The 27,995-nt window shown below is 38.8% G+C and overlaps 1 protein-coding gene across 1 annotated transcript; it reads right to left on the bottom strand.

Moving 5' to 3' along the window:
- Positions 1–545: 545 nt before the first annotated feature.
- On the bottom strand, positions 546–21,704 carry CLUL1 (clusterin like 1). The gene is made up of 6 exons (XM_045887957.1): positions 21,599–21,704; positions 20,315–20,463; positions 15,785–15,952; positions 13,372–13,804; positions 8,205–8,342; positions 546–811 (listed from the first exon to the last, which is right to left on the bottom strand). Exons 1-6 carry the CDS (start codon positions 21,702–21,704, stop codon positions 546–548), a joined length of 1,260 nt encoding a protein of 419 aa, XP_045743913.1.
- Between the last annotated feature and the right edge of the window lie 6,291 nt (positions 21,705–27,995).

Below are 27,995 nucleotides of genomic sequence, written 5' to 3'. Positions count from 1 at the left end.
ATCAAAATATGGCCAGTTCTGCTTAGAGCTACAGGGATGTACTTAACTGATACAAGTAAACTTGAAGAAACCTGACCAATGTAATTTTTAGGAGGGAAGACTTCCAGGTGAAGCAATGAGTTCAAATGCTGACTGTGATACTTAGCAGCTGAGTAAGTTTGGGAACGTTCCGTAACCTTTCTAGGTCTCAGTTTTTTCCCCCTGAAAATGGAAATAATAGGATACCTTAAAATGGATGTCTGTAAAGCCATTAGTACAGCCTCCGCACCCAGGATCACCTGGATTCCAACCCCCACTGTTGTACTTCCTAATTTTTGCTCTCAAACTTCCTAAAAGGAATCTGAAAAAGTTATATGGCCATGTCTGGATTAGAAAGTATTTTGCATTTTAAATTGGTTTTCTTTATAGAGTTTCTTGTTTCTAAGGACCATGCACACATTATATCAAGTCAGGCTGAATACAGTCGTAATGGAAATATGAATATCCTCCCACAGCTTGTTTTCAAATGCAGATGTACTTAAGAAGTGAATTAATAGAAAAAAAAATCAATGTATGCACATATCATCTCCATATCTGTTCTTGGGTCTCTCCATTACCTTTATGGAATTGGAGACGTTCTCAGTTCCTGGAGTCTGGTTTGCCAGTTCAGCCACCCAGCCAAATTCCTCTCTCATCTTCTCCATCAGATATGTGGTGTCCTCTAGGTGATGCTGGGTCATCTGGAGAACCTGGGCATACTGCTGATGGGAGATGTTGACCAATGCGAGGGCCTCATCTACTTTTGTGTGTAGTTCGGGTACATCAGGACAGTCTAGCAAAGAAGAAAGTCACATGGTAAAGGAAAATGCCCACGGAATTTGGAGTTGGGTGATGTGGGTTTAAATCCCAACCCTTAAGCTTTCTATTTCTATTTCCAGCCTTTGGACCTTCAGTGAGTTTTCAATTAGGTAAAATAGGCGTGAATGTAATAACACTGTGAACTGTCTGCTCACAGGGCAGGCACACACTGGAGATTTAGCAAATGTTCCTTTTTCTTTTCCTTCTTTCTGTAGCGTCTCTGAAGGGTCATTAGGGCCACTCACTGATTTTCTGATCAGGACACATGGGAGATTGTGCTTCCTGCCACTTTGAAGTTAGGTGTGGCCCTCTTCAAGGTGATGGGTCTTGCTTCTGGAGGAAGCATAAGGAACAATTAAGGATTTATCATGTTCCCTTTCCCCAGATGGCGGAACTAGGTTTGCTCCATGTACTAAGGCTGCATTGTCCTGAGTGAGAGGTGTAGCAGGACCTCCACTCAAACAGTAATTAACACAGCACAGAGTGAGAAATCAACCTTTGTGCTGACAAGACACTATGATTCTACAGCTCTGTGCTATATTGTACAGCAGCCCATCTGAACTGAATCAGGATTCTAGGAATTTACATAGCTATGCTGATGAGCAGCTTGATACTGTGGAAAGATTATCTAAAGACTATGGAAGTGTCTGTGTTAGGGCATGGAAGATCATAAGAGGTTGTTGTTGTGGAGAAAGACCACAGACTCTTTAAACTGTGTCTTTAACTGTTTACCAAAAAGCCATGCCTTCAGGAAGATAGGGGCAGGAGAGAATCCACCAACCAGAGCTGGTGACTACCTCATCTGAGGTCTTACACATCAGTTTATTGGTTTCTTTTTGATACTGAAGATATAACACAAGATTCCCTGGCATCTCATACATTTTCAGAAATTGTTTTGGGATCTTGAGGAGAAGGAGCCCCTTGTACTTATAAGTAAACAAATTTGGGGCACCTGGTGGCTTAGTCAGTTGAGCATTTGACTCAGTTTCAGATTAGGTCATGATCTCATGGGTTGTGGGCTCGAACCCCGCATCGGGCTCCTCAGTTGGTGGGGAGTCTGCTTGAAAGATTCTTTCTGCCCCTCCCCTGCTGATGCTCTCTCTCTCTCTCTCTAAAAATAAATAAATCTTTTAAAAAAATAAACAAATTTGCAGTAGCATACATTGGAAAAGTGATTCAAGATAACATTTTGAAAATGAAGGGAGTCACAGTCAACAAGATATAGTATACACTTGAGGGGCGTCTGGGTGGCTCAGTCAGTTAAGCATACAACTCTTGATTTCAGCTCAGGTCATGATCTCAGGGTTGTGAGATTGAGCCTCATGTGGAGCCTGCTTAAGATCTCTCTCTTCCTCTTCCTTTGCCCCTCCCCACCAGTCTCTCTCTCCCTCTAAAAACAAACAAACAAAAAGATATGGTATATATTTGAGAGGAGATTCAGATATTCTTTTAAAACGTCTTCATTTGCAACTTCAGAGTTAACTTTTAGAATAGTAATATAAATATATATATTTTAATTATGGGGGGAAGAAGGTGGTGATTGCCTCGTGATTTAGGCAAGCAGAATTCTACAAGGGATATTCATTTCTTCTTTTAAAGAGTACCACCCAGGAAAAAAGATTTTCATGGAACAAAGGTGAAACTTCATGGAAAATAGAATCACATGGGAAAGGAAAAAGTAAAACTATATTCACAGATGACGTGATCTTGTATATAGAAAGTCCTAAAGAATACATACACACAGAAAAATATAAAAACTAATAAATAATTCAGAATACAAGATCAATATTGTATTTCTATAAAATATGAACAAACCAAAAATGAAATTATGAAAACAATTGCATTCACAATAGTATTAAAAAGAATGAATTGCTTATGAAAAATTTAAGTGGAAGATTTATACACTAAGCTAAAAAACATCTTTGAAAGAAATTAAAGAAGATTTAAATAAATGGAAAGATATGTTGATGGATTGGAAGACTTAATATTGTTAAGATGGCAATAGTCCACAAACTGATCTATAAATTTAATGCAATTCCTATCAAAATCCCTGCTGAATTTCCTCTCTGCAGAAATTGACAAGCTGATCCCAAAATTTATGTGGAAATGCATGCAAGGGACCCAGAATAGCCAAAACAATCTTGAAAACAACAGGGGTGCCTAGGTGGCTCAGCTGGTTAAGCATCTGCCTTAGGCTCAGGTCATGATCCCAGAGTACTGGGATCAAGCCCTGAATCGGGCTCCCTGCTAGGCAGGGAGTCTGCTTCTCCCTCTGCCCCTCACGCCACTTCTGCTCTCTCTCTCACTCTCTCTCTCAAATAAATAAATAAAATCTTAAAAAAGAAGACAAAAACCAAAATTGGACCACTCACACTTCCCAAAACTCCCTACGAAGTACAATAGTCAAGACAGTGTGATATTGACATAGGATAGACATATGGGTCAATGAAATAGAATTGAGAGTCTAGAAATAAACCCTATATTTGCTGTTAATAGATTTTCAGCAAAGGTGCCAAGATAATTCTATGAGGGAAAGGACAGTCTTTTCAAGAAGTGGAACTGAGACAACTGGATATCTACTGCAAAAGAAAGAAACTGGACTCCTACTTCACACCAATCAAAAATGAGCTCAAATGTATCAGAGACCTAAACACGTGGACTAAATATATAAGTCTTGTAGGTGAAACATAAGTGTAAATCTATGTGACCTTGGATGAGGCAATGGTTTCTTTTTTTTTTTTTTTTAAGATTTATTTATTTTAGAGAGAGACAGAACGAGGGTGAGTGGAGGGAGGGGCAGAGGGAGGAGAGGGAGAGAATCTCAAGCAGACTCCCCACTGAGCACAGAGCCCCATGTGGGGCTTGATCTCATGACCCTGAGATCATAATCTGAGCTGAACTCAAGAGTTAGATGCTTAATTGACTGAGCCTCAGCAATGGCTTCTTAGACATGGCATCAAAATACAAAAAAGAAAAGAAGAAATAGATAAGTTAGACTTGATTGAAATGAAAAAATTTCATACTTCAATGGGCATTATTCCAAAAGTGAAAAGACAGCACATGGGAATGGGAGAAAATATTTGTAGATAATATATCTGATAAGGGTTTAGTATTTAGAATATATAAAGAACTCTTACAACTCAATGATAAAGACAAATAACAAAATTAGAATATGGGCAGAGGATTTGAGTAGACATTTCTGCAAAGGAGATACACAAATGTTCACATGGTAGTAGATAGTTGTCCAACAGCAAGGAAGAAGTTCTGTTTTGTTTTAAGATTTTATTTATTTATTTATTTGACAGGGAGAGAGTGAATGAGAGAGAATGAATGGGGTGGGGAGGGACAGAAGCTGACTCTCTGCTGAGCAGGGAGTCCGCTGCTGCTGTGGGGCTGGATCCAGGACCCTGGGATCACCACCTGAGCCTAAGGCAGACGCTTCATGGACTGAGCCACCCAGATGCCCCAGAACAAGATTTAATTTACAAGCACATGTCAAGCCTGTACTTTGGTCACATTTGTCAATGCCTCATTCACTAAGGACAGACCCATGGCCAACCCCAGATTTATGTACTTGGAAAAATTTAGAAAACCATAAAAAATATAAAATAAATACAAAATATAAAACATCTCTTGATGGAAGAAACCACAAATTATTGTGATAATTTTGTTTTTATCTACTATTCATACCTTCCCTTCTGCCAGTTTATGCCTATTGTTCTTAAGTAATTGTTTATATACTCACATCACTTTCAGAAGGGATTTAGTTTAATTGATAATTATATGGTCTTTTTTTTTTTTTAAGATTTTATTTATTTATTTGACAGACACAGTAAGAGAGGGAACACAAGCAGGGGGAGTGGGAGAGAGAGAAGCAGGCTTCCCGCCGAGCAGGGAGCCTGATGCGGGGCTCGATCCCAGGACCCTGGGATCATGACCTGAGCCGAAGGCAGACGCTTAATGACTGAGCCACCCAGGTGCCCCTGATAATTATATGGTCTTATATAACAAAATGGGCAGGAGACAGAAGTTCCTTGGTATAAATCCCATGTGCCTATCACTTATATTAAGAAATGAAATACTACCTAAACAGAGGAAGCCCCACCGTGCCCCTTCCACATCAAAACCCCTCTCTGTCCTCTCAAAGGGAAACTACTATTTTGAATTTGGGTGTATACCCAGTACTAGTAATTGATATGGGAGAAGAGGAAAAGATTCACAGTAAATCTGTTTAAAATCAGGACCAAAAATGTATGGTAACTAGTGGGAAAACAAAAAGATTTATGATGTCTTGGAAAATATTTATCAAATATAAGATTTATTTATTATAAGATCTTACATCTATAATTATAGCTATGTGCTTCGTCTTTGAACAAGGAAAGAATCAAATGTTGATTGAAGAGGCAAAATTATTGTTTGGCAAAATGTAGAAGAGCTGTTTGTAATAGCAAAACATGGAAGCAACTTAAATAGACTCAAGGAGAATGGATAAATTGTGATATGCCTACACAGACTAACGGAGCAGTGAATTAATGAATTAGAACACATACTCATGTGGCTAAATCTCACAAACTATACTGTGACAAGCCAAGTTGCCAATGAATACATAAGCAATAATATTTTACATTGTTAAGAAGAATCATCCAAAATTTGGAAATAAGGCAAAAGAACAGCTGCATTGTTTAAGAGACCCACCTAAAGCCTCTTTGATTCTCTAGGGAAATGATCTTTTGTTGGGTTTACCACTTACTGGTGCTCAGGGCAAGATTCTATGTGCTTAGATGAACATGTTCAAAATTGAAAAGTTGCAAATGTTCTTTTGTCCAGTAGACATATAAATTATTTTGGTCGGATAGAAAACATCACTGCAAAACTTATGATTTTATTGCCTGTTAGAACAGTAACTAGTTTTATATTTAATTGTGCAATCTAACTTCCACGTTCTGTCTATCTTTGACTATAAATTCTTCAGTCTCTCCTGTATTCCTTTGCAACAGCTTTAACGCTTTGCAGATTCCCTCATTATATAGGATAAATTCATCTTGACCCGTGCTCATTTTATATTTGTATGAGTCATAGTTTTAAACTTAAAAATCATACTTTGACAATATAAAATGAAAAACATGCAAAACACTGTTATGTATGTTGTGTGTGTTATATATACATACACGTGATAACAGTATAAAGAAGAGCAAAGGAATAATAAACACTAAATTCAAAATAGCAGTTTCCTTTTGAGGGGCTGAAGAGGATATGATCTGGAAGGGACACAGAAGGGAATTCATCTATTTTGGTAATGTTTTATTTCTTTTTTTTTTTTTTTAAGATTTTATTTATTTATTTGAGAGAGAGAGAATGAGAGAGCACATGAGAGGGGGAGGGTCAGAGGGAGAAGCAGACTCCCCGCCGAGCAGGGAGCCCGATGCGGGACTCGATCCTGGGACTCCAGGATCATGACCTGAGCCGAAGGCAGTCGCTTAACCAACTGAGCCACCCAGGTGCCCCCCCCCTTTTTTTTAAAGATTTTATTTATTTATTTATTTGAGACAGGGAGAATGAGAGAGAGAGAGCACAGGAGAGGGGGAGAGTCAGAGGGAGAAGCAGGCTCCCTGCTGAGCAGGGAGCCCGATGCGGGACTCGATCCCGGGACTCCAGGATCATGACCTGAGCCGAAAGCAGTCGCTTAACCAACTGAGCCACCCAGGCGCCCAGTAATGTTTTATTTCTGAATCCAGTTTTAGGCACATGGGTTTTGTTCTTTTACCCTTTATACCGTTAAAACAAAATGGACGTTTATAATAAAAGTTTTAAGTTGTATGGGAGCACAATAGAGCCTCCTTTCTTTGATGTTTTATCTATGCAGCAATTCACATTGCATGTATTCTGTGTTATCCGATGTGTACTGTAGCTAACACTTTGTCTGATGTATATTGATTATCCAAGGCATTTGTACTATATTATCTGATTCCTTGCATAATTTTCCAGTTTTATTGAGCAATAACTGACATATATCACTAAGTTTAAGATGTACAGTACGATGGTCTGATTTACATATATTTTGAAATAATTATTGCAATAGGTTTAGTTAATATCCATCATGTCATATAGATACAACAGAAAGAAAACAAAATTTCTCCTTGTGATGAGAACTCCTAGGTTCTACTCTCCTACCAATTTTCCTGGATGTCACACTTCGGTTATAGCGAAAGTCATCCTGCCGTAGCTTACCTGCCTCGCACCTCTTTATTTTATAACTGGAAGCTTGGATTTCTTGACCACCTTCCTCCAATACCCTCTCCCCATCTTCTATATGATTTTATGACAGGCAGAGATTATTTGTCAAAGCTTTTAACTGGATGAAAGGAAGTTAATGATACATAGATGGGATGTTTGAGTGGGACTATTTTTGTAAATGATCAGGGTGTTTGTGCATATTTTTCTGTTATAAAAACTTCTGTTTCTGCATGCAACCTTGTAACTGTGACTTAAAAAGCAAAAACTAAATAGCAAAAATCATTAGTATGGTAGACATTATATTTAATCTGCAAAACACCTATGTAAAATAGATCTATTATTTCCATTCTCCATGTGATGAAACAGAGGTGCAGAGTCACTGAATTAGCCATTCAGGAGAAATAACAAAAAGGTCCAACCTTCTTGCCTTTTAGCAACTCCTTCCTTCAGGGCTTTAACGAGTTGAAAAGCAGAAGCGTAGGAATTGAAATCTCTTGGCTTTTGTAAGACAATGTGTTGGTGGGTGGGGGTTGCTTTGGCGGATGGGAGGGGTAACTTTAGTTAGGGGAAGGGAAAGGAGATAAGGGGAGGGACGGAGGGAGGAGAGGGAGGGGCCGGGGAGGGAAGGATTTCTCACCATCTTGGCCAGGTCTGGGAGGCAAAAGGCTACGTGGTTTCTGAGGAGGAGCCACCTTACATATTTAAATACTAATTAGTAATTAACCCACCAATTGGAAAGAGTTAATGCCACTTTAAAAAAAAACAAACAAACACTCACTTGGCTAATAATTTGCTTATACAATGGGAGGATTGCTTCCATGGTGGGCTTTCTTTTTCCTTGCGGTAAGAAGGAAGGAGTGCCCTAATTTGCTCCTACCTTCTCTTTTGCATACATTAGTGGTTCTTGGTCTATAACCATAAAAAATGTCATAGGAGCAATGATGGAATTTTAAATAAGAGAAAAAGCAAGTGGCCTACTTTTGAATAATAAAAGTTTATAGACCTACACTGAACACCCCCAGATGGGAATAAGTATGCAAAAAAAGTGCTTGAATGAACCTATGATGCTTGTAAAAGAGAGATTTTGACCTCTAACCAGAATACTATTGAAAGCCTGGAAAATAATAATTTACCTTCCCACAGGTAGTCCTGACATTTTTGGCATCTGGCATGAAACTGGAAACATTCTGACAAATTCTGGCCAAGTTTTCCACACGGTCCTCTGTCTTGCACAGGAAACACCTTTGAACTCAGGCTTCCATGGTTAGAATCTGCAGGTAACATAGTGTTTGCACATTAATGTTATTAGAGTCTGCATTTTAAAGGCATGGACGTGATGTCATTTCTTTTTCTTACCAGTTCTTTTAAAATCTTTCTGTCTTCAATCATAGGAGGGCATATTGTGGCAACCATTTGCTAGGACAATTTGACATCTATTAAAAATTGCATGTATTCTTTGATCCAACAATCACATTACTATGATTATTTGTACACTGCCCCCCCCCTCCGAAAAGTTAATGCATATAATTTTATTTTCTGGAAGAAATCATGAGGAATCTTTTGGAAGAGAAACTTGATGGGGTGAGAGAGGGCAACTTTCATTTGTTTGTTCTTTTATATATTTGAATTATTTTAAATTTAGTGTGTCTTATTTTTATTATTATTTCTGATGTCAATGGATTAAATAAGGGATTATAGGCCACTTTTTTCTTTGGATTTCTTCCTATTTAAAAATTTTCTAATAATTATTTTAATTTTTTACAGCTATAATTGGGAAGTACATTGGAGTTTCAAAGGTACTGGGAATGTCTGTTTCTAAAGCTGGGTGGTAGCCATTTACTTTCTTCTATTCCTTTTACATTTCATATATATATAATGTTATGAACAATGGGTCAAAGATTTAGGAAAACATCTAAAGCTGATCAACTTTTGAGAAACCCTTTTTTTTTTCTGGAAGAATTAAAAATTCATATGAAAATGATGATGTAAAAAAGAAGTCTGTCCAACAGAAAATTGACAGTTCTTAACTGAGTGTTTGACATTAGGAAACATTTATTATTAATTTACAACATTTTAAAATGAAACATTTCATTTTGAGATGAATTGTGAAGTCTGTTGCTTAAAAACTGGAGGCACTGGTTAGATCACGTGGTGTGTAAAGTAACCGTCTCCTTTTGTTGAATAGAAAGTCGTGGCCTCCCAGCTGCCTCCCTGAACTGTCCCCTGTCACCCCCCAGAACCCCTGTGAGGAGTTCTGCTATAGAGCTTGTCTCTGCTTTTTGTACTGTTTGCTTTCTTATCTTGTCTGTTAGACGACCCCCCAACACACACACTGAGAGAAGGGATTTGGCCTTGTCATTTGAAATCATGCCATTCTTCCATACCTTCTTCTGTCATTTTTGCTTACAATATGGTAATGAAGGTAATGTAATTGTCCAGTGATCTGTTTTCCTTTCTCTGGACTGAGCTCCTAAAAGGGACTGTGTCATAATCATTGTCTTATTCCCAGCATCTAGATTAATATCTGGTATATAGATCAGGGATGGCAAATTCCAGGACCATCCGATACCAATTCCTCATCCTGTGCATGGCCGTAACCCATCACAGAACCTCCAGACCCCTCTAGGCAGCTACCTCTGGTGCCGTCACTCTTATCAACCATCTACTCTCCCCACCTGCCTCTGTCTCCCCACCCCACTCAAAGGGAAAATTAAAGTCAAAATGCTCTCTAAGGTAGGATTAGAACTCATATCTCCCAGCATCCAGCACTGCACCAAGCTACCACACCATGCAGATCTACTGCACACGATCTTCTCTAACCTTTCCAGGGATTTATAAAGCAAGAGAGGACAACTACAAGAGCTATTTTATTCTCTTTCAACAGATTCTGGAACTGAAGTTTAGAAAGACCAAAGTAGGAAAGAAATTCTCCCATATGAAGACTAAAATGAAACCCACACTCAATCAAATAAAAATATTAAAAACCGAAATATTTCAGATTTTTTTTACTAAGTAGGCTCCATGCCCATTGTGGGAGCCCAACACGGGGCTTAAACTCACAACCCTGAGATCAAGACCTGAGCTGAGATCAAGAGTTGGATGATTGGGGGGCGCCTGGGTGGCTCAGTCGTTAAGCGTCTGCCTTCAGCTCAGGTCATGGTCCCAGGGTCCTGGGATCGAGCCCCGCATCGGGCTCCCTGCTCAGCGGGAAGCCTGCTTCTCCCTCTCCCACTCCCCCTCTGCTTGTGTTCCCTCTCTCGCTGTGTCTCTCTCTGTCAAATAAATAAATAAAATCTTAAAAAAAAAAAAAAAAGTTGGATGATTAACCAACTAAGCCACCCAGGTGCCCCAACGTTTCAGATTTTTTTATTATCGCCTCTTTTCTTCTAATGGTGCTCATTATTCAATTTTAGCTATTTTTCTAATTTTAGCTCTTAGGACAGTCATGACAAAGCCCATCCCTGAAGGTTGTCAGATACACAGCGCTCACTCAGTCAGTGTTGGCCATTGTATTAGTTCCCTGTTGCCGTTGTAACAGATTACCATAAATTTATTGGCTCAAAATAACACCAATGGCCTTCTGGTTCTGTAGCTCAGAAGTTTGAAATGGGTCTCACTGGCCTAAAATCAAGGTGTTGGCAGTGGTTTTTTTTTTCTGGAGGCTCTAGGGGAGAATCCATTTCCTTGCCTTTCCAATTTCTAGAGGCCAACTATAGTCTTTGGCTCCTGGGCCCCTTCCTCCACCTGCAAAGCCAGCGAAGTAGGGCCAAGTCCTTCTCATGCTACCATCTCTATAGATTTTACTCTGCCTCCCTCTTCCACTTCTAAGAACCCTTGTAGCCACATGTATAATTCAGAATAATCTCCTCATTTTAAGGTCAGCTGACAAGCAACCTCAATTCCATCTACAACCGTACTTTCCCCTTGCTGTGTAACACAACATATTCACAGGTCTTGAGGATTAGGGTGTAGATATCTTTGGGAAGCTATTATTCTGTCTACACAGGGGCAAAGGTCAAAATGTCCTCTCATTAGGCAGATTTTCCAGGAGCATTAGGTTTATTGTTCACCTACCACCTGTCCAGAAGAGTAATGGAAACTACTTGCAAATACCCTACTGCCCCTGCCTGACTATTCTTGATAAATAGTTCACAGGTGCTCTTCAGAGAAGAGAATGTCTCCTCTGTGGGGCTAGCTGGGTGCTGTCTGGTTAAAGGAGGGATAGCAGAGGAAAGGCTTTTTTGTTTTTGTTTTTGTTTTTCAAATTTGTATTTACATTACCTTTGCATTACAGGGGGCTCTGGATATGCAGGTTATCATCAAGGTGGAGGTTGTGCAGAAGGCCAGCTGAGCAGGGGCTGGTTCTGGGCTGCGAGGATGAGGAGGAAGTTGAGGCAGAACGGGTGGAAACCTACATTCTTAGTCGGTGGGGTGGGAGGGAGTTGCAGTGATTAGGAAGTTATTTCGATTTCAAAGTGGATGGATCACTATATACTCTTGTGCACGTTTGAATGTAGCAACCCACATATAAGGTTGTATGCAATGTGAAAGATGGAGGGGGTATTATTTTATTCTAATGAGCACATTTGGAATATTATCCCCAAACAATTGATATCTATTTAAAAATTCAGGCAAAAATTATTTAATATCACCCCAGCATTGATATATCTAGTCTACTGCCTTGATGCTTTTCCTGAATATTGGAAATCTTAGAATAGAATACCAGAGAAAACACCTGACTTACAAGAAAGTCTTCCAGACCCTGAAATAGAACCCAGCAATGATTCCAGTAATGATGGCTGTTCTCTGCTCATGGAAGAATGGGACGGGAAGGATGTCATGCGGTGTTTTTTGGCTTCAGTTTCTGGTACTGTAAGGTAGGTCCCTTCTATATAGAGACAAGTGATGCAATGTAATGGTAATTTTGAGAATTTAATTCAGATGTTGCCAGGTACAGCTGGTATAATGGGGAAATAGCTAGAAGGAGCCCATTTCTTTCTACATACAAAAAGCTGTGTGTAATTAATATATACAACTTGGAGAGTTTGGAGAGAAGTATAAACCCATGAAACCATCACCATAATCTATGCTATAAACCTATCCATCACTTCCAAAAATGTTCTCTTGCCCTCTTATTTATTATTATTATCATCATTAGAATGCTTAACATAATAAGATCTACCCTCTTAGGAAATGTTTAAGTATACAGTACAGTGTTTTTAACGATAGGCGCTATTCCAGCACAGTTGGACTTATAAGTTTAGGACTTACCCATCTTGCATAACAGAAACTTTGTACTCTCTGACCAACATCTGCCCATTTCCCCCTTGACTCAGCTCCCAGCAACCTCATTCTACTCTCTGCTTCCATAACTTTGACTAGATTCCTCATATAAGAGGTATCATATAGTATTTGTCCTTCTGTGTGTGGCTTGTTTCAGTTGGCATAATGTCCTCCAGGTTCATTCATGTTTTTACAAATGGCAGGATTTCTAGAAGGAGCCCACATTATTTTTCATGTCAGAGGGGAGTATTCTTTCCTGTAGGCTTGAGGTCTATAAAATCTAAGTCTAGGGAAATGTAGACCCTACCTTGGCCCACCCAGCAGTTCTCATTTCTGAGATGCTGTGTCCCAGCCACTCCACAGAATCCCAAGGAAGGTATCTCCTGCCTCAAGACACACAGTAGCATTATGTTTCCAACATGGAATATCTTGGGGCATGTTTGGCATTGGTAGAAGGCAATTCTTATCCTTTACAGATACTCTGATTTCTGTAGTTTTGGGTTTGTCTGTGAATATCTTCTGTGGTTTTGTGCATAAATGTTATGATTTAAGGGATCATGGCGGTGATGCGGAGGAGGCTGTGCAGGGCACTCAACGTGACCTGGTTAATACAGGACACTAGGCTCCTTCCCAAACTGGGAGTTGAGGAGTCTAGACTGATTTTAAGGAAACCGCATGATGTTCAAGCAGAACAGAGTTGTGCGTATCTACATGAGTTTTAATAAAGGAGGCAACTGTTTTGTTCAACTTCTCACGCTGCTAGCATTTTCTTTCTCAGCTTTGAAAATCTGCTTTAAAAAGAGATACCAGCCCCACAGGGCTCTTGACAATATTGGAGGAGGGATGGTGTTTGGCCGACTTCAAAGCTTTCTCTAAGAGGCTCTGAAACTTTGATTCTCCATAAATTGTCACCCTCAGAAACATTGTACAATGACTTAGAAATGTGCTATTTCCAAAGGTAAACCAAGCTTGACCTTAGTATTGACATCTAAGTAAAGCTCATCTTTTAATACTTGCCTTTGCCTTGTTTTGGTAAATCCTCTATTGCATTCAGTGTCTTGGTGATGGTTGTGCTGATACTGTGATAAATAGAGAGACTGAAATTACAAAAGAGCTGGAAGAAGGTGGGAATGTCCCAACCTTGCACAGGATCCGCCTTTTCCCTTGGCTCTTTGGATAAAGCTGGAAGAAAGTTAGGCTGCATTAAGTCTGTATCGGACATGAAATATGATTGAAAAGTCTGGTCAAATTCTTGCTGCATCTGTTTGAAGACGTTAAGGCTTCTGTTAAAGAGAAATCTCGCATCCACAGTCAGCTGGCTAAACACATTCTCTATTTGAGCCACTTGTGCGTCCTCCTCAATGAATTTTTCACCCACAGGGAGATCTTTTTCATTATCCTCATGGAAAGGAAACAGGTATTGATATATCTTCCTGAAAAACTGTTCGACCTGTGGGGTGGAGGAAAAAATGGAATAAGAAATTAATTTTCTTTCTGGACCATTTCTTTTTTTTTTTAAATCAATTATATTTTATTATTTTTAAATGGAAGTATAATTGACATGGACCATTTCTTATTGTAAATTTTAAAGTCCATTTATACTGGTCATTCTAAATAAAAAACAATTTTGGGCAAAATTAAGACTTAAGATTTAAGATCGTTTATTAACACTTTTGTACCTTTGACTTTGATGTGGGAAGAGGATCTGAAATTCTTCCTTGTTTATATGTGCCTACCCAAGGCCTAAAAAGGCCAAGTTTTCAGTATTGTTGACAGGATCGTGCACACCTGATGTACCGGCAGTGGTTGGCATGCCATGGTCTAAACGGAACAGTCTAGGTTACCCCAAAACCGCGAAGAAGGCTCTTGCCTTTCACCTCTGTCTTAGGGTTTTGGGGGGGGTGGTTTGTTTCATTCAGTGGAATGTCCTTAGTGACTTGATGGTCTCCTCTTGCTTGTCTCATAAATTCGTCCATGGAAAGGAAAAGATAAACACATTCATGCTATATTATAGATGCCTGATAGAGTTAAATAGGTTACTTAGGGATGGTTATATATTAGTAGTGATCAAAGCCCTCCTTGGCTGTAGTCAAAGAAATGAAGCTGTAATTGTAGAATTTTACACTCAGTGGAAGAGTTTTTTCCAGCAGTCACACCATGCTCTCCATCTATATGGTACCTAAGTTAGTGTCAGAACACAGTTGCCCTTACATGGTAGTAATGTGGCCATGCTGACTGTTACGGAGCATACCAACTCTCAAACATCACAGCGCTAGCATCCCAGTGCTGTTCAAAGGATTCTCCAGGAATTCTTAGATCACTCATGCCTTTCTCAAAAAGTAATCTGGGTCGATTGTCTGCCCCTTTCTCTGCCAGCTTCTGTTTGCCTGAATCCATCCACAAAAACAAACCTTAAAGCCCCAAGAAATATTCATAAAGTCGCACAACCAGCACAGACAGGCATGGCCCCCAAATCTCCCGCCTTCCAGCCAGTGCTCATTCCACTGTAGTTGGGTATATCGGAGAGTGACCGGGGCTATAAAAATAGAGCAGATGCAATTCACAGTGGAGGCAAATTAACTTGGCAGATGAATTGTCCTAGGGGTTGCTCACTCTATAATTGGGTATGGCACTGCCACCCCAGGAACATACTCTAATTAGTGCATGCTCTGGTATGGAGAGGGAAATTTCACTGTCTTTCATAGCTCACTTCTTGGAGGGAAGAGAAATTCAGGCCAATACAATAGGAGCCCTTTATGGGGCAGAACTCATCCTATTCAGGTCACCACCCTCTGTGATTCCCTCTGCCCAGATGAGAGCCAAAGGGAACAAAAAAGAAAACATGCCAGTCCTGCAGGACATGCGTAGATGTGGCTAAAGAGGGCATGAATGTGTGCTTATGGGTGTGTTTTCAGAAGAGAGCAGGCCTATCAAAGGAGAGATTCAGGAAGCCGAGAATGTCTTCAAATGTTTGGCCTCCAGGGAAAAAAATTAAAGCAGGTTGAAACCAGAGACTATAATACTATTATTCAGAATTCAATTCAGCATTTATTAGATACCTACGATGCTTACATGAAGGTAGATAGCATATGGTCCCTGCCCTCAAAGAGCTTCCAATCTAGTGGGAACATGTTCACAAATAATAAGAGGCAGAAAGATTCAGACAATTTCTAAGAGAGATATATACAGTGTCATTATAGGGAGAGACAAACACTGAATGGCCGTTTGATAAATTGAATATATGTAGGTGGTTCATACATAAGCAAGCATGAATGTTAGATTCTAGATTGTAAAAGGCCAATACCAGGTCAGGCATCTCTATTCTAAATAGCAAAATAAATTAATTTTTAAAAATTAAACTGGAAAAAAAAATTAAACTGGAGTAGGTTCTTTAAGAATTCTGAAACCTTGAGCTCTATTTTTCCCTTACCGTATTTTTCATAGAGGACTGACTAGATTGGCAGGTTGTGTAAAATCTCATGCAGTTACTCTCCAGGCAAGACTTGCATTCATCCCAGGAATCTGTCAGAGACTCCTGACATAGGCTTTCTTCTTCTTCCAGATGTTCCTGAACTTCATTCATGAGTTTCAGGGCTTCCTAATTAAAAAGGAGAAACAAATATCCTATTTCCATCTCATAATTCTGTGTGTACCATAGCTGATTTAAAAAACATACATATTCTGATGTACTTCTTTGTTCTTTCTTCAGGCCCCTGGCTGCTGACAGATCTACTTGAATCTACCTTTCTGTTTGATTAAGAAATGGAGCACTGATTGATCCCTACTGAAGACTGCAAATCTTATCCATCTATTCATTCATTCATTCAACAGCTATTTATTGGGTACTTGCTATGGGACAACCATTACACTAGATGTGGGTAAACCATGACATGGTCCCCACTCTGGGACAACTATAATTTGTTTACTTGTCTGTCTTCACATCTAGTTCTTGGAAGATGTGGAAAGTGGGCTTTAAGGCTTATAAAGCTTACAAATTTATTTCCTTTATTTATGCTGCCTTTAATTTTTGTATATGCTTAAACATTGCAAGAAAGTGCAATTCTTGCATATCAAATCTAATCTGCCCAGCAAGTTACACTCTAATTGCTGCGTTGGAGGGGGGGGTTGGGGAGGTGGGGAGGGGATGCTTCTTTCTTCTCGTTTTCCAAGTGCTCCCCCTCGTGGTGCCTTGCTGTACGTGTCCAGGTCCCACTCTGGGTGATACGGAACCCAGCCCAAGTGACACCTGTCCCTGAGAACCTCAACCCTGTCCCAGGACCTCCCTCAAGGCCAGCACCCCTGCCTAGACCCCTGACCTCCGTTCATGTGTGGACTTCTAAAGACTGGCTCCCTGCAAGCCTGAGACCTAGTTCAGGGGACTGATGGGGTATAATGGATTCCTCCATCAACCAGTCTCAGAGTTAAGAGTGACTCCCTTAAGTGAAAACCACATGAGGGAGCAAAGTTTATGTACTTAAAACCAATTTAGTGTGCATTTTTATCTAATGGAAGAGAAAAAGAAATCACCCTTCCCTGGCATATTAAGCCCAAAGAACCATGTGGGCACTGAGAATCCTTTGATGATTTTCTTATCTCCTTGGGCATTGCAGAACAATTTTGAATTCCTACATCTTCTCAAGAAAGTTACCCCACCATGGCAGGAAACAATACTGCCCACATTTCCTAAGTCAGTCCCAGTTTTAAATATTCTTTTCATTGTCACCATAAACCAAAACCCCACTATTTCCAATTCCAAACTACTGTTGCTGTGTACCTTTGGGTAAATTACTTAACATCTCTGAGTCTCAGTATCTTCCTCAGCAAATAGGAATAGCAATAGGATTTACCTCTTAAGGCTTTGTATTAAGTGAGATAAGCAAGCAAGCCACCTAGTGTGTTATTATCTGTTTCCTTCCACTCGCTTCCAAGAGCACAACAAAAACCAGTTACCAAATCACATGTCCCAAGTTTTGGTAGTGAAATGTTGTCATGGAGGAAGATCTCTTGTTTAGGAATGCCCTGCCCATTCCTTCTGTTTCCCCCTTAGATGTCCCACCCACTGACTATTCCTGTAGTTTACAGAGTATCAAAGTCCCATATAAACTTAGTGTTAGGTTCAAATCACTTTATGCCCCCCCGCCCCGAGGTTTCCCACTTTTAGTTAGTTTCAGATGCTTTCACTAAATATTAATAGGGAGGGGCTGCGGAGGGATCCATGATGACACTGGGTCCCCTGAGAATAGGTGGTGCTCTGCGCTGGGAGACTAGGGGCACCAATCTCATAGTTGCTATGTCATAATTTGTCTGAAGTATCCTTTATCTTCACTTTAAAGTAATTTTGGGGCGGGGGAGACTCAGAGTTAAACAGGTTTTTCCATTTTTAAATGGACTTTTTGAGTGTCCAAACCTTAACTGAACTTACATTTGCTTACTCGACCCACCCCTAACTGGAGCATTCTTTTCATAGTTTTACACCCTTGGCTTGTGGGGTGGCTGAGGAAAGGGAGAAAAACAAAGTCACTGGGTCCCAGAGACAGACAAGCGCTGCCTGCTGACTTTCTCCCCAGTCATTCATCAGAGTGCTGTGTTACCACGTTCAGGAACATCATGAGCCTCAGTTTCCTTAGCTGTAAAGTGAAAGTAATGGGTGATGTAGATGTTGGAAGGATTACATGTGATACTGTGTTTTATAAACGGCCTGTAAATGCTATCAAGTGTCATTATTCCCAGGGGCCAGCTCACAAGCCCACCAGGGAAGAACCCAGCTCTGGGGGCTTCCACATTTTCCTCATAAGGAGCTATTTTTGGTTTCCTTAAATCTTTTGCTTGCTGCCTAAAGGGAGGACGGCTTGCAGCTGCTAGTCAGGCGATTGCCTTTCCTTGCGAGGGACCCTGTGTGACAAGGGGTGTAGGGTGTGGCCACAACATCAACCAGTCTGGTGACAGGCTCACGGATAGCTGTGGGGTCAGCCTGTCACACAGCCCTGCTCCAGAGGCTTAAGGGATGGCCAGAGGCCACCGTGCTCAGAAATAAAGAATTCAGGCAGCTCCCTGCAGTTTGGGGCCCCCCAATTCACATGTCTATAGGTATAGGTGTAGGGGGAAATAGTAAAACTTCTATTTTTATGTTTTAACTTAAAAACTGATGGTAGAGGGAGGAGAAATGGGGAGTTGTTCAATGGGTATAGAGTTTCAGTTTTGCCAGAGGGGAGGAATTCTGGAGCTTGGTTGCACAGCAGTGTGCAGGTACTTAGCACTGTTGAACTATCACACATAAAAATGGTGACGATGGTAAATTGGATGTTATGTGTATTTTGCCACATTCACAAACTTTTAAAAATAAAATTTTAAAGTAATTGACTCTCCTGTTAAAATTTAAAATATTTTCCAAATTATTTTTGTTACAGTCTTGATTTCGTCTTTGATTTAAGGGTAACATTGGAAAATAATTTTTGGAAAATAATTGAATTGTTTTGAATGTTATGTTCATTATTAATGGTATTAAACGAGGAGCCATGCAATACTGCATAATTTAGAAACATATTAAGCCTTGTACTGTACTAAGTTCATGTGCTCAGTACTGTAACATATGAACAATTTTTAACATCCTCTAGAGACATTTGGATATAAAATTGACCCTTAAAAACATGGGTTTGAAAGCATGGGTCCACTTAGATGTGGATAGATACAGGACAGTACTGTAAATGTATTTTCTCTTCTTTATGATATCCTTAATATTTTCTCCTTTATTGTAGGAATACAGTATATAAGGCACATAACACACAAAATATGTGTTATTTGACTGTTATTGGTAAGGCTTTTGTCAACAGTAGGCTATTAGTAATTCAGTTTTTGGGGAGATAAAAGTTATATGCAAGTTTTTGACTGGAGGTCAGTACCCCTTTCCCCTGCATTGTTCAAGAGTCAACTGTAATGTGTCTTTCCCATTGCTAACGTACATAGTTTGAACTGCAGCTATTGAGTAAAGGCATTTGAATAAAGAAATTAACTAGGCTGATGTACTATTTAATATACACTGGGGCTGTCTCGTGGTGCTTATGTCAGACCATTGCATGTCACCAGCTGCTCAGGAGGACCCTGAGGACGTGGGGCCCTCCACAGTCCATGGACCCTGTGTCCCTCGTTCTTTATTCCCTTGGGGCTGATTGCAATCAATTGCCAATTTAAGAGGACACAGGTAAATGATCCTATTATTATCTAGTTCTCAATAGACTAGCCCTCACTAAATGGACAAGAGGCTTAAAAAGATTCCTGAAAAAAAAAAAAATACCCAGCAGATTAAAAAATACAAATAATTTAAGCTCAGGTAGACAAGAAGCAAATGGCAGAGCTGACACTTCTTCATTATAAGCTTTTGGTCACATGACGAAGTAAAACTATGATCTAATCAGATCTGGCAATCGGCTAAAACATTTCAAAATACTATCCAGAAGGTTATTTGAAATATGGACTTAATATCCACCCTGGCTAGTGATGAACCTCACCCTTGAGATATTAATGGTTGCAATTCATGTGTCTAACATAAATAAATTAATGGGCATAAATTTAGGAGTGAATGCTAATAATAATTTTAGTAGTAGGAATAGAAGATCAAAAACCTTTGGAAACCACATATCTAGCCAGAAACTTCCGGAACACTTTTGAGTCAATATCCCAAGTTAGAAGGGACTAAGGATAAAGTCTTTTTAAGAAAGTAGCACTTCCTTAACAGAGACAAATCCCCCAAATTCCTGGATTTGGAGTCCTGCAAAGGTCTACTCTGCTAGGACTGTGTTCTTGGAAGAAATTTGAAATTTCCTTCAAACTTTTCCTCCACTAAGAGCTGCCGTCCAGAAAATCCATTTTTAGGGGAAAGAAGTAATTTATCAATTGCACTAAGAAATGCAATATTTATGGTCTAGCTATATTTAAGAACAGGTGTTATTCTCAATTACTGTACCTGCTTTTCTTCTCTGCATTTCTTCAGGGTTTTCATCAGATTGGTATGTTCCTCCTCTCTTCTTTCCATCATGATTTTCATCTGCTTCATACCAATCAAAGCTTTCTTCACCTCTTCGTCTACATCTATGTCTCCAACCTCAGAAAAACCTAAAAGATACATTGTAGTTTTTTCCTTTGAGGTCTGATCAGATTACATATATCAGAATTACAATGAGTTCACCGATTTTTCCTGTTGCCTCAATAGAGACTTAGCTATTCTTTTACCACATCAAACTGCAAGCAAATGACAATGAATCAGCTGGCAGCTGCCACATGGACACAGCGGCCACATAGATGATGCCTTCTAGCCCTCGCCTCTGAGCTCCTAGACAAGTCAGAGTTCACTTAACCTCATTCCTGTCATTTTCCTCAGGGCCTGTTTCCATGGATCCATTTTTTTTTCTTTTACTTAAAACTCAAGTGTGTTTATATTAGAAAAAAATTGAAATTTTCTTCACAGACAATTTGTATTAAATGCCCAACTGGGAACCTCAAACACAGTGAACAATTTCCCTTTCTTTCAGCTTTAAATGCCTCCCCAGGAGGCATCAAACCCAGAAAGTATCTCATATGATGCAAGATTCCTTAATAACCTACTGGACATCTCTTACACACCTTTAAAAAGCCTGTAGTGGGTATGAAATTCATTGTCATTCTCTCTTTGCTGTAGTCAATGTGGCTTCCAAAGGAGCTTATTCTTGCTTCCAAATTTAATATTAGACACCCCAAAGCAATATTTTAACTAATTTATTTTTCTAAGTGTTCCGTACCCAAAGCATATACTCTCAAGCAAAGGTCACAAGTCAATGAGCATAGACCAACCAGATTCGATGTCATAACCCGTTCTTTCACTATCTCAAGAATAACTGCACAGATTACTTTAATTGTTTAAAGTTTTCAAATGCTAGAAAAGAATTTCACTGTTCATTAAAACTGTGCTTAGAGGACACCAAACATCTGGACGATACCAAGAAATGCAGTCCAAACGTTGGCAAGTTTTATCTGTGTGATAGCAAACATCTGGATATGTGAACATTCTCAGATACTCGACTGGAATTTTCTATTTTTATTCCAGATGTTTGGTGTCCTGTCTACTTGGTTTAAGTGCCTAGAGAACATCTCACCGTGAAACTAGAAGGCTGTGATAAATATGGTTATCTCTCAACTGTAAATCACTGTAAATGCCGGCAGGACATGCAAACATGCAAACAGGACACAGTGCAGATAAAGAAACCAAACGTACCCTTCAGGTTTCCATGGATATCGGTGTTGTCCTTCCAAGTAGGTGCACAGTGACAGTCTTTCAACCATAGCAGATACACAATAAACACCAAGAGTGATGGCTTCATGTTCCTGCTGTTACTGCAAAGGAAAAATAAACCTGTACCAAATGCTTTCCATTAGGTTAGTTTTCGCCAGCGTCAATTGAAAGCATATGGTGATCCAAAGCATTTTTCTGTCAATTTTTCTTTATGACTTTAGACAAGTTATGCTAATATGCCTGAGATATAAGGAGACTTGGAATATAAATTTTAAAAAAGACAACCCAGGTCCCTATTTTGTTTACATTCTTTATGACAGTTGAATAAGGTCATCATCTGAAGTATTTGAACTTTAAGACAATGAATAGTATGGATCACAGCCCCATAGAATCCATACTTCATTTTATGTTCTTATCAACAGTAAACATCCTGAAGCACAGAATTAGTTAAAATATATCAGAGGGATTTTTTTTTTCTCCAAAATTCTGAGTGTTCAAGCAAGTTTTTACCTGGGTAGTTCATTACTTATTTTTTTATGAAAGCAAAAACAGCCTCACAGATTTTTCCCATATGTCTTGTAAAACCATCAAGATATATGAATAGTGCACAATTAAATTTTTTTCTTCTCAGATAATGAATTTCCTTTTAAAATGTAATTTGATATACTTTGTTATAAACATTCCAAATACAAATGTATGCTTTAAAAAACCCCAAAAAACCCCCAAACCTCCTAAAGCCCCACAAGACCCCCACAAATGTATGCTTTAATAAAGTTAAATATATAAAATAAGTTAGATTGTCTTAACTCCTCCCAAAGGAATATTTATCTGCTTTATGTATATTTGTTATTTTGGAACAAAAATTTCACTATTTAATCAACATTTGGATTGTCTTTTTAATATAATTAAATAACACCGGTACTAGTAGTTACAAAGTTATCACATTTTACATAAATCTACCTCTACCATTTGAACTAACTCTTCTCTTTCTGTTAAGACCCTATTTACAAAATGAAACTTTTTAATATATTTACCACTAACTTTGCAGTATCTCCTCAGTGAGGTTACCACCAGCTTCTGAAAGGATCTTCACTTTTCTGTGATTTAATTTTCATCTGTGTCAGGGACTTAGCCTTGTTCTATAAATTTGATGACACAGTTCTTAATCCTATTACCTAACATTTTGAGATTAATGAGTATGGTTTAAAATTTGGTAGGGTTTAGAAAGAAACACTAGAGGGCGGGCTGTGCGCATGATCAGGAACAATGACCTTGAGTTACTTTATTTTACATAAATTTTTTTTTTCATTGAAGTATAGTTGACATACAATATTACATTAGTTTTCAGGTATAAAACATAGTGATTTGACATTTATACACATTATGAAATGATCACCATGATAAGTCTAGTTACCATCCGTCACCATACAAAGTAATTGTAATATTATTGACTATATTACGTATACTATAATAAATGTAAATGCAAATAATGCTGCAGTAAACATAGGGGTGCATATATTTTTTGAATTAGTCTTTTCATTTTCTTCAGATAAATACCTAGAAGTGGAATTGCTGGATCATATGGCAGTTTTTAATTTTTTAAGGAACTTCCATACTGTTTTCCACAGTGGCTGCACCAATTTACATTCCCATCAACAGTGCATGAGGGTTCCTTTTTCTTCACATCCTTGCCAACACTTGTTCTTGTCTTTTTAATATGAGCCATTCTGATGGGTGTGAGGTGATATCTCATTGTGGTTTTGATTTGCATTTCCCTGATGATTAGTGATGTTGAGCATCTTTGCATGTATCTGTTGACCATCTGCATGTCTTCTTCGGAAAAATGTTTATTCAGGTTCTCTGCTCATTTTTTAATCAGATTGTGGGGATTTTTGCTGTTGAGTTGTATGAGTTCTTTGCATATTTTGGATATTAACCCTTATTGAGTATATCATTTGCAAATATCTTCCTCCATCCAGTAGGGTACCTTTTAGTTTTGTTGATAGTTCCTTCATTGTACAAAAGCTTTTTAGTTTGATATAGTCTCACTTGTTTGTTTTTGCTTGTTGCCCTTTGCCTGAGGGGACAGATCCAAAAAAATATTGTTATGACCAAAGTCTAAGAGTTTACTACCCATGTTTTCTTTTAGGAGTTTTATGGTTCCAGGTCTTACATTTAGGCTTTAATCCATTTTAAGTTTGTTTTTGTGTATGGTGTAAGGAAGTGGTCCAGTTTCATTCTTTTGCATATAACTCTAGTTTTTCCAACACCATTTGTTGAAGAGATTGTTTTTTCGCCATTGCATTTTCTTGCCTCCTTTGTTGTAGGTTAATTGATCATATACATGTGAGTTTATTTCTGGGCTTTGTATTCATTTCCATTCATCTATGTGTCTATTTTTATGCCAGTACCACACTGTTTTGATTACTTTAGTTTCATAGTATAGTTTGAAGTCAGGGAGTGTGATGTCTCCAGCTTTGTTCTTCTTCCTCAAGATTGCTTTGGCTCTTCAGGGTCTTTGTGGTTCCATTTAGGATCATTTGTGGGATTATTTGTTCTAGTTCGGTGAAAAATGCTCTTGGTATTTTTGTAGGAATTGCATTGAAACTGTAGATTGCTTTGGGTAGTATGGACATTTTAACAATATTAATTCTTCCAATCCATGAGCATGGTATATCTTTCCATTTATTTGTGTCATCTTCAATTTCTTTCATCAGTGTCTAATAGTTTTCAGAGTACAGGTCTTTCACCTCCTTGGTTAAATTCCTATGTATTTGATTCTTTTTGATGCAGTTGTAAATGAGATTTTCTTAATTTTTCTTTCTGCTAGTTCATTATTAATGTATAGAAATGCAACAGATTGTTGTATATTGGTTTTGTATCCTGTAACTTTACTGAATTCATTTATTAGTTCTGGTAATAGTTCTGGTAATTAGTTTTTGGTGCAGTCTTTAGGGTTTTCTATATATGGTATCGTATCATCTTTAAATAGTGACAGTTTTATTTCTTCCTTACTAATTTGGATGACTTTTATTTCTTTTTCTTGTCTCATTGCTGTGGCCAGGACTTCCAGTGCTATGTTGAATAAAAGTGGCAAAAGTGGGGGCATCCTTGTTTTGTTCCTGATCTTAGAGGGAAAGCTTTCAGCTTTTCACCATTGACTATGATGTTAGCTGTGGGTTTGTTATATATGGCCTTTATTATGTTAAGGTATGTTCCCTTCATACTCACTTCGTTGAGAGTTTTCATCATAAATGGATGTTAAATTTTGTCCAATGCTTTTTCTTCATCTATTGAGATGATGGTATGATTTTTATTTTTAATTTTGTTAATTTGGTGTAATATGTTGATTGATTCGCAGATATTGAACCATCCTTGCATCCTTGGAATAAATCCCACTTGATTGTTGATGTGTAATCCTTTTATTTTTTTTAATTTATTACTGAAGTTTAGGTGACATATAGTGCTATATTAGTTTCATGTGTACAACATAGTGATTTGACAAATCTATACAATACTCACTGCTCACCACGATAAGTGATGTCACCATATGTTATTACAGTAGTATTGACTATAATTCCCTATGCTGTGCTTTTCATCTCCATGACTTATTTATTTTATAACAGGAAGTTTGTACCTCTTAATCCCATTCACCTATTCCTCCCATCCCCCCAGCCACCTCCCCTCTGGCAACCACTAGTTTGTTCTCTGTATTTAAGAGTCTGTTTTTTTGTTTTTTTATTTGTTTTGTTTTGTTTTGTTTTAGATTCCACATGTAAGTAAAATCATATTCATTTGTCTTTCTTTGTCTGACTTATTTCATTTAGCATAATACCCTCTAGGTCCATCCATGTTGTCACAAATCGCAAGATTTAATTCTTCTTTTATGGCTGAGTAATACCTTTTAATGTATTGTTGAATTTGGCTTGCTAATATTGTGTTGAGGAATTTTGTAACTATGTTCATTAGGGATATTGGCCTGTAATTTTCTTTTCTTTTCTTTCTTTCTTTCTTCTTCTTCTTCTTCTTCTTCTTTTTTTTTTTTTTTTTTTGTAGTGTCTTTGTCTGGTTTTGGTATCAGGGTAATGCTGGCTTCATCAAATGAATTTGGTAGCACTCCTTCTCTTTGATTATTTAGAACAGTTTGAAAAGGATAGGTATTAACTCTTCTTTAAGTGTTTGAATTCCCCTGTGAGGCCATCTGGCCCTGGACTTGTGTTTTTAGGGTTTTTTTGACGACCAATATAATTTCATTACTAGTAGTCATTCTGTTTAGATTTTCTATTTTCTTTCTGATTCAGTCTTGGAAAATTGTATGTTTCCAGGAATTTATCCATTTCTTCTAGTTTGTTCAATTTGTTGGCATATAATTGTTTGTAGTAGTTTCTTATAATCCTCTGTATTTCTGGGATGTTGATTGTAACTTCTCCTCTTTCATTTCTGATTTTATTTATTTGGGTCCTCTCTTTTTTGTTCTGGATGAGTCTGGCCAAACTTTTATCAATCTTATCTATCTTTTTGAAGAACTAGCTCTTAGTTTCATTGTTATTTTCCATTATTTTCTGCTATTTCATCTATTGATGCGCACGGATGGATGGGGTGGTCCTTGGTGTGGCTGGCTGCAAAGCCCAGCTCTGACTATTGCAGATGCCCTGGTGAGCAGGGCCACCTCCCTCCAGGGGTGGGAGTTGCTTTGGTGGGGAAGATGTCCATTGGGTGTGGCAGGGTGGAAGTGTTTTGGGAGGGGGGCACTGGTCCTGGCTGAGGCTATCCATGGGGTGTGGTAGGGTGGGAGTCACTTTGGAGTGGGTGAATTGGGCAGGACAGGTCCACAGGGGGACACCTGGGTAGGGTGAGTGGTGGTAGTAAGGTAGATGGGGAGTATGAGAAATGTCACCCATCAGTGTCAGGACAGCTAGGTAGAAGGAGAGTAAGGAAAATGGTGCCTGCGAGCACTTCAATCTGCAGAGAAGGTTCTTCAACTTTCTGTTCCTTTGGCACATGCCATAAAACTAGTCAATAAATCCCTTCACACATGGCTCAGGAGCTTTTCAAACTCCTCCCTCTGTGCTGGGTCTCAGAGTGAGTGTGTTTGTGCATGGGCCTTTTGAGAGTGGAGTCTCAGTTCTCCTGGAGTTAAGCCCTGCTTGTTTTCAAAGCCAGATGTTATGGAGGCTCATCTTCCCTGTGCAGGGTCCAGAGCTGCGGTGCCTAATGTGAGGCTTGAACCCCTTGCTCCTCAGGGAGGACCTCCACATTTGTGACATTTCTCCCACGTGTGGCTGAATGTACTAGGGGTGTGGGTCCTGACTAGACCACGTCTCTGTCCCTCCTACCTGTCTTAGTGTGGCTTTTTCTTTGTCTTTATATCTTTAGGTGTGGAAATGCTGTTCTACCAGTCTGCAGGTTTTTCTCAGAGTTGTTCTATATGTAATTGAAATTTTGGTATGTCCATGGGAGGTGGTGAGTTCAGGATCTTCCTGCTCTGTCTTCTTGATCTTCTCTCCTCTACACAAATATGTTTTTATAGGACTCATTAAAGCTTTAAACATTTTTTTAAAATTTGAAATTTATGATATGTATATCCCTATATAGGCCAAACAAATTTCTTTGGAAATATAAGCCATAATATGAAGTAGAGTAAGTAAACTCTTAGATAAAACATTTGGAAGATTATGTGTATAGCTGTCCGGCATTTTTTGACAATATGCAAACACATTTTAAGTAGATAAATGATAAAATCTAGCATATAAATAATGCAATAGATAGTATTTCAGGCCCACTACAATTTGATAATTGATGAGCTGAACTGAAAATTCAGCTAATGATTTGTTTAAAAACAATTTGGAGAACTCTTGGTCACCATAGCCAGTTGTAGTCTGGGTCTCTCTGGCTACTGAAATCTTAAGATCATCATGGGTCCCTTTAAAGTTTTGAGGAATTAGGGGGCCAATACTTATTATGTGCTTAGTGCTTTCTATGCGGGTCACACTGACTGTTCTGAGCTGGCCCACCTACCTTTCAAGGGCCCTTAGAAGTTGGTCCTTGTGTTTGAGCAAACTGCTGTTTGGAGTTTATCTCTGCTCCCTTGGGCACCAGGATGGACAATTACAGGACACACTCAAAGTCCAACCCACGCCTCATTTCAGCTGTCTTGATTACCCACTAATTCTCTGTTTTAGTTGGAAACCTCTTAGCTCTGTTGGAAAACAGATCAACTCAAAGCAAAACTTGAAATATTATTACTTTAAGGAGCCTAATGTCACTTTTGAGCAGCTACAGTCCACACCTGTCAACATATGTGTTCTATCCTGAGAGGTGGCTAATTGGCCAATGGAAGAAACAAGGCTTTGGGTATTTTTCTCAGGAAGAGAAGAGT

Source organism: Mirounga angustirostris, unplaced genomic scaffold (genome assembly GCF_029215605.1).
Source record: "Mirounga angustirostris isolate CCGP_5_RB_7025 unplaced genomic scaffold, mMirAng1.0.hap1 SCAF_14, whole genome shotgun sequence".
NCBI classification, from domain to species: domain Eukaryota; kingdom Metazoa; phylum Chordata; class Mammalia; order Carnivora; family Phocidae; genus Mirounga; species Mirounga angustirostris.
This window is presented reverse-complemented; position numbering and strand designations above follow the sequence as displayed.

What these genes read in the sequence shown, in the direction of transcription:
- CLUL1 (XM_045887957.1), bottom strand. Translation starts at nt 21,704, where the DNA reads ATGAAGCCATCACTCTTGGTGTTTATTGTGTATCTGCTATGGTTGAAA. An exon ending in TTTACCAAAACAAGGCAAAG is followed by an intron (nt 8,343 to 13,371) that starts GCAAGTATTAAA and finishes TGTTACCTGCAG; the next exon opens with ATTCTAACCATGGAAGCCTG. An exon ending in TCAGGACTACCTGTGGGAAG is followed by an intron (nt 812 to 8,204) that starts GTAAATTATTAT and finishes CTTCTTTGCTAG; the next exon opens with ACTGTCCTGATGTACCCGAA.